Source organism: Lycium ferocissimum, chromosome 12 (assembly GCF_029784015.1).
Source record: "Lycium ferocissimum isolate CSIRO_LF1 chromosome 12, AGI_CSIRO_Lferr_CH_V1, whole genome shotgun sequence".
NCBI lineage: Eukaryota > Viridiplantae > Streptophyta > Magnoliopsida > Solanales > Solanaceae > Lycium > Lycium ferocissimum.
Genome location: NC_081353.1, coordinates 49382749 through 49390385, shown reverse-complemented (window position 1 = coordinate 49390385; position 7637 = coordinate 49382749). Strand labels below are relative to the sequence as shown.

Genomic DNA, 7637 nt, shown 5'->3' with positions numbered 1-7637 from the left:
GTTAGGGGCTGTAGGATTAGAAGCCCGAATTTTTAAATTTTTGGCTGAAGGGGGATATATTGAACCAATAGTATAACAACAAGGGAATATTTGAATCCAAAGTATAACGATATTTGGCCCTTTTCCGATAATACTGGGGTATATTTGGCCCTTTTCCAATAATACTGGGCTATATTTGGCCCCTTTCCGTTATTTTTTTCTTTTTAGCTAAATAATTTTAAATCAAACCAGCCTGGGACGCATTTTCATTTCATCTGAACATAAAATTTGGCAGTAATTTGGGTTTAATCATTTTTAGCTAATAAACCTTAAGAGAACCACGATTCCTTTTAACTAAAACAAGTTAGTAACTAAAGAAAATTCAAAGATTTGCTGAGAGACTTAAATTACGCAGCTCAAAGTGGACCGGCAAGTTACAAGTCAAGTGCAATATCAACAGATGAGCTACTGATTCTGTTAGTTTCAGTAACATACAGCAGTACATACAAGCCCATACGACAATTTCTACATAGCCACTGAACTTAAATTAACCTGTAACTACAATTTAAACCTTTTAACCGTTTCTACATAGGCACTGGACTTTAACCTGTATATACAATTTAAACCTTTTAACAGACCTTGCCTGGACAACATCTTACAGTTAGCATTCCTCATCTTCTCCAGACCCTCCTAGCAGCAATGGCTTTCTGTTAGTACCTAAGCATTCAGTGTCGGAGAGTAAGCTCAGCTCGAAGATGGAGAATTCCATTGATGAAGTATAAACTACCTTCAGCCATAAACGCAGTCCAAGGCATGCCAAGCAAGTTCCTGTAGCCAACGGCCTTGCCACCGGTGAATGTGTAGTTCCCCTTATACTTGCTCGCATATTCCTCGGTTGGCTTTGTCCGAGCGGCAAACTCATAGTCCACCGCAAATGACACTGACCCTTTCTCTTGCATGCCTAAGAACAACCCAAAGCAATGGAATGAACTCTGTTGATCCATGTTACAATGAGCTGATAGGAAAAAACCCTGTCCACCCAAATGGAAAGCCTGCGAGTAAACTCTACCAGTAGGAAAGAGATTATTGCACTCTTCCCGTTTTAAATCTAGGTAAACGATACACTGCTGACGAGGCATTTCAAACTCAACAACTTTAACTGGTCTATACTTGTATGCACGCTCCACAAAAAGATGGTGTGAGGCATTGCCCTCCTCAGCAGCAAGCGAACGCTGCCGGTATGGTGCTTCAGCTTTGAAAAATAAAGCATCCATGACAACCTTGGAAGCTAGTTCAGGATCAAAATCATTGCAAGTTAGAAATTTTTTCAGCTTCCTGCATGTCATGTGTGGAAAACGAATGAGGCGACAAAGATGTGAGCTCAATATTTCACGTCGTTCCTCCAAGTTTGGGTAATGGATACGAGCCCACTTCAACAGAAAGTCATAGACAGCATCCTCCGAAGCAACCTGAAGATTGTCATTGGAGAGGACAGCCTCAATTCCTGCAAGAGGCAAGTTCAATACCTCTTCTTGGAACCTGGTAAGATATTTAGGATAAAAGCTCAGATGACAGATATCTCTGCTGAAACCATCAAAAAACCATATCTAAGGAGTGAACAAGTTCCTGATATATAGGTTAAATTGAAAGCATTCCGGAAATCTGATACAAGAAGCCCTTTATTGATAGGTAGATTGGAGGTCCTTTATTTCACTAGCTAGTAATGAACAAAAAGGAAAATGTTAACAGCAAGTTCATAACGCCCCAGAAGTAGGCTATGTCAAATGAAGTGTTCGCGAAAGGCACACTCATCCGGAAATATACAGAGGGCAGTTGAGACGGATGACAAGCCTCTTGCTTTCCTTCACATTCCATTTCCAAACAATCAATTTTAATTTCAATAGACCGAGTGAGTAATGAGAAAAACTATATTTTGGAGGAGCTCTTACTTGGTTATATCCTTGAAACGTGCAGCAAGAAACTCTTTTGCAGCATCTGTCAGTGGCAGAACTGCATCAGCAATTAAGACACTAGAAGGAAGATCCAAATAGAGCAAAGCTGATTCACATGTCATGGGAAGATTGCGCAGTAAACGGCTGCAGTGTCTCATGCATGATGCAACCTCAAATTTGTCAGCAGCCATAAGCACATCAAGCAATGCAGTAGGCGTTATCGTAGGTAAAGTATTGCAATACATGAAATATAGTAAGTCCATGAAGGCAGCTTCTTCTGCGAAAAAAGAGTAAGAAATCCAGATGTGAAAAGAAGAAAATTTGTGATTACAAATTAAAGAAACTATGTTCACTAGTTAAAGTAACTACGTAAGAATTCTTCTTTAAATATATTTAGAAAGCAAAAGGAAGAGTAGTTCTTGGAGAATGTTATTAACCTTGCAAACATATTAGTATATAATCAATGTCTCACACGAATGCTTCTAGGAGTATCAGACATGATTCTTGTTCTGGTGTCCAATTCTTCTATATATAGAATGAGTCATCAAGATAGATAAATTTGTGGATACATTTAAGGACAGCAAACAAGCACATTGGTTGAAGTATGGTTTATCAGGTATATAGACCCCGTATTGTAACATGTTTTGGAGAACCATGTTTGGAGTTCAAATGTCGAACATAAATCATGTGCACATTTGGGCTGCTCAAATGTGATTTTTCACATTTTTGGTGAAAACTGTCTCTGAGTAGCTTTTTTCGAGAATATTATATTTCTAATGTAGCAGTCAGCATGCTTTACATAAATAACCTTTGTCCATGATTTTACATAGTTTACAAGAGATGATATTACTAGTTTATAATCACATTTACATTTCAGTTTCCAACCGCTCGACAAAAACGTTTTCCCATCTTTTTCTCTCTTTGATAATGAAAATATTTTTCCATCTTATATGTTTTTCATTGTTCGGTCGTTGAGAAACGATTGACACCTTTCTATATTTGAAAACTTTTTACTTTTTAACATTTCTACTTAGCCCTTAATGATTTCGTTTGATAAAGTAAATTTCCCCTTAATGATATACTCCGTTAAGAATTGACATGGCTTTCAAGAACACTAGATACTTGGTACTTCAGGGATGTTATGTATTTAACTCATGTGTCAAAAGTTTTTCTTTTTAAACTACAAGTCAATCAAACAACATTTGATAAATTGAAGTGAGGGAGTATTATAAGAAAAACCTTCATCAAAACCTATTCTAAGAATTCACACGTGTTCAAATCTATTTTGTCTCCCCAGTTTTCACACTGCCGCTCAGTTATCTAGTCGTTAAACAGCCCATGAGCCCCAAAACCTCAATTTTCATTAAGTGATTGATGCACATTGCTCTCTAACTGCACATCCTGATCACCGAAAATTTGTTTAAAGAGAAACTAAATGTAAGATTATAAGTGGCCCAAGCTGATCCATTCATTCCAATTTTCTAACACTAATAGCAGCTACCACCCCTATTGAAATGTCAAATCATGTGCATAGTATGTGGGGGAGGTGGAGAGTCTGTAAAGAGAAGAGGAAGTACATATAAACAAGATACAGCCTACAAGCATTTCAGTAGATTTCTAGTAGTACTACTCTACGAGGACAACTTTCTAAGGAAAAGGACAATACAATGAAAACAGAACATACAAAACCACAACTAAAATCTTAATACTAACCCGAGGCATGGATTTGTACAGTAACAAGCCGCTGCACTGATTCCTTCATGCCATTGGAGAATAGCTACGAAGAAAACAAAAAGACGTCAAAAAAAGAGCAATCAAGAGTTCCTGATTAAGCTATAACACAGCATTAAAGACTCCTAACCTTATAAAAGAATGGACTCTTTGCGGCCAAAATAGGAGAACTGATGTGTATAGTTCTAAGTCGAAGCGCAGTTGAAGAGTCCATGTTTGTTGACGAGTCAGTGCTCTTAGAAGCTTCACCGTCACCTTTAAAATGGCGCAAGCTTGTTTCAAAGGGAATAGAACAGATAAAGAGACAAAAAACCATGCAATGATAAAGGAACTTAGGTTTCACATGCCATTACGTCATAACAAAATTGAGGTTTCAGATTATGCACACAAAGACGTCACCTATATTCAGAGGTGGACCCAGGATTTGAAGACGACGTGTGTGTGTGGGGGGGGGGGGATGGGGTTAGTAGAATCCGTGTCATGCGACACCGCTTTGTCGAGAAATTTTATCAAAGACACATAAAACCGATGTACTAGTTAATAAATATGAATTAAGAAACAAAAATTGACATAGGTCATTCTCTAGTCCGATGGTCATGAACCTCACTTACATATTGAGGTCGCCAGTTCAAAACTCGCTAGCTACGCGTTTATATGCATTATTTGAATCTATTTTTATTTTTTTTTAAAAAAAAGCCAACGAATGCAGCAACGGAGATCCGAACACAGGTCAAAACACTCAAGCAAAGAGCTTAAGCAGCGTGTTGGAACAGTGACCCTAATCAGCTTTCATTTTTTAGGGTGCCTAAGGTGATATATGATTCTTTTTCGAGGTTGTATACATATGCATAATGAAGTTTTTCGGAAGTTAACAGGGTCCAGTGACCCCTCACCCTTCCATGTGGGTCCGCCTCTACCTATTGCCTAGAAGAGTGATAGCCATGTTAGATTATATCTTAGATTCTCATATATCAGGATCTAATGTTCAAACAGTTAGAATCCTTGAAATAGCGGTACAATAACGGAAATAAGATAATTTGGTCCATGGCGGGGAAGTGCATAGATACCCGGGTGATCTATAGTCGTCTCAATGCCGGATGGAGGTTCCTCAGCCATTGCAACAACTTCCTCATCTTGGTTCTCATAAGCAAGAACATCTTCTGTGTCCAGCATACTACAATTCAAAACCTCCTCCTCACGTTGCGTGAGCACGTCCACATCTGAGAGGTTTATGATATGAGCATCCACTAGAAAGAATAACAAAGGGAATAATCTGAAGAAACTAATTAATAAGCACAAATTATGGTAAAGCATATAACAAACTTAAGTTAGTTTTCTGATAAGCGAAGAAACGAGAAATGTTACAAGAAGGGGACAAACTCAAATGCGTGCTCTGATAGCTGACAAACTTAAGTATGATTTTGAACAGCTGGCAACCTTAAGTTTGTGGCACACGGAAAATTATAGTAAAATTTACAGCCAAGGGTCTATAAGACTCTTCAGAAATGTCGACGGGTGAGTGTGGGATTCTCCAAAAGTAGTGCATTTTTGGAGAATCCGACATGGCTGCGGCTACATTTTAGGAGAGTCCAAGCAACATAGGTCTGCGTATAGTCGTATACACCACCCTCCCCATACCCCACTTGTGGGATTACAGTGGGTATGTTGTTACAGCCAAACTTGTCAGAAACACACTTTTGACTGAAAAATAACAAGACAATTACTACAAGATCATTGTTTTTTTAGGTATTTGGTGGTCAAGCAACCATATTTCCAAATTATCAGATGCCAAAAGTTAGTAATTTATGTTGCATTTGCAAGACCAGTTGTAAAAGAGGGTCTATCATTCATCAAAGATTCTAAAAAATAAAAACCTTAAATTCACAAAGGATTTGAGTGACCCACCTAGATAGTACCGAACTAAAACCAAAAAAAAAAAAGAACAAAAAACAGATAAGACAGAGAAATAAATTCAAATCCTAAATTTTGCATCTTCTCCTTGTAAAGAATGATATGTAAAATCCCATTTTCACATGCATTAACCATAAAAAAATACTCCCTCAGTCCCAATTTATGTGATACTCCAAAAAAGAATGACACCTTTATATATTTATTAAGAGCTTAACTTTAAACTTTCTATTTTACCCTTAATGAGATGATTTACAGTCAAACAAATATATATGACTTGTGTTTTAGACCACAAGTTCTTTTATTCTTAAACTTCGTGGCAACATCTAAATACACCCTCCGTGCCAATTTGTTTGATTGGTTTTGACTTCGACACAAAGTTTAAGAAAGTTAAAAAGACTTTTAAATCTTTTGATCTTACACTAAAGATATATCAAATGTACCCAAGACATCGTTGCTAAAAAAAAGAAAGAGAATTTTTTTTAAAAAACAAACTAAAAATTAAGACAAACAAATTAAAATAGAGCCATAGAGGCAGTACCAAATATACGCACATTAAAATCAAGAAATGCCCAAAATTCTACCCAAAAATAAATAAATTAAAAACCCTAAGTGGAATTAAAAGAGCTAAGCATACCATTTTCTTTCTTGATTTCTTCTCTCCTGTGTTTGCATTTCCGAGCCCAATCAATGACACATTTCTATATTTAGTAACAATTTAACTTTAAACTTTCTATTTTACCCTTAATTGAGATAATTTACAGACACACAAATGTCTGTGACTTATTTTAGATTACAAATTTTTAAACTCCGCGTACAGTCAAACACCAAAAAGGATGCAAGTTGAACATCTATATACCAAAAATATACACACATTAAAATCAACAAAAAAACAAATTTCTACCAAAAAAAAAAAAAAAAAGATTTTAAAAACCATACCATTTTCTTTCTTGATTTCTTCTCTCCTGCGTTTGCGTTTACGGGCCCAATCAACAACACTGCTACTACAACAACATCCCTCACCGTTGGATTTAGAATCAGGAACAATCTCAACCATCAAAATCCGATCAGAGAAATTACTGTCGTTAAAAGCGAACCCGAAATCGGATACAGTACCCGACCCGTAACCAGGAGAGAAATCTGAATCCATTATAGTTGGGTTGCTGTTCAAGTTTTTAATCCAAATTATTAAAGAAGAAAAAGTTTGTGAGGATATTATTATTGTTATTATAGGGGTGTGTTCAGTTATGAGTACACGTTGTATATTTTTCTGCTTTTAGCTACTTTGTTCCTTTTCTCTACTTGTTTGGATGGTTGTTTGTTACGTATGCTACATTCTATTTTATTTAAATTTTACTGTATTGTATTTTAAATTCATAATAATTACTCTCTCTGTTTAATTTATGTGTTACTTTTCGTTTTTTGAGATTCAAATTGTATGAAGTTTGATCAACATTTTAATATATATTTTTTCACCAAAATGATATGAGAAAAGTTGTAGCTTATAGTACTTTTCATGTAGTTTTTAAATATATAAATTTTAATCTTAAAATATCGAGTTTTAATCTAATCCAATTTAGCTTTAAATTTTAGTCAAATTGACCTCGAAATGCAAAAAATGCCAAATAAATTGAGACGGAGGAAGTATTATGTAACAACAGATTTGGTGTGAACATGTCTCTATTTTTCTTATACATTTAGCCTTCAAATTGTTGATGTCTGACAGAAATGTAACCACAAAAAATTATAATATATAATATATTCAAATAATTATACTTGTCAAAATAATACACATATCATACGATATTAAAAATACAATATGAAACAATACTTAATAACCGTCCAAGCAAGGGGCAGTGCAAATTGGATGACACACGTCTTTGATTTCGTTGTTTAGTTATACTTTGGGTTTGTAATACTTTGTCTTCTTTCAGTTGTGGGTCATATTTTCTGTTTTGGTACATTGTTCGTTTCTTTAACAGCTTGTTTGGATGGTTTTACATATTATTTCACAGTGTCTCATATGTATTGTATTGTAGTGTAGTAGTACTTATTTTGATGCATACA

The 7637-nt window shown here is 35.7% G+C and overlaps 1 protein-coding gene across 3 annotated transcripts; it reads right to left on the bottom strand.

Moving 5' to 3' along the window:
- Positions 1-367: 367 nt before the first annotated feature.
- On the bottom strand, positions 368-6787 carry LOC132038999 (BTB/POZ domain-containing protein POB1-like). 3 transcript variants are annotated; one of them, XM_059429520.1, is made up of 7 exons: positions 6565-6787; positions 6208-6271; positions 4730-4909; positions 3793-3917; positions 3645-3708; positions 1929-2208; positions 368-1518 (listed from the first exon to the last, which is right to left on the bottom strand). In XM_059429520.1, the coding sequence occupies exons 1-7, from the start codon at positions 6718-6720 to the stop codon at positions 705-707; spliced, it is 1683 nt and encodes a 560-aa protein (XP_059285503.1). In that variant the 5' UTR covers positions 6721-6787; the 3' UTR covers positions 368-704. The 3 variants fall into 3 exon arrangements, with proteins under 3 accessions (XP_059285503.1, XP_059285505.1, XP_059285504.1); XM_059429522.1 differs by having other exon boundaries at positions 4730-4882; XM_059429521.1 differs by lacking the exon at positions 6208-6271 and having other exon boundaries at positions 6510-6787.
- Between the last annotated feature and the right edge of the window lie 850 nt (positions 6788-7637).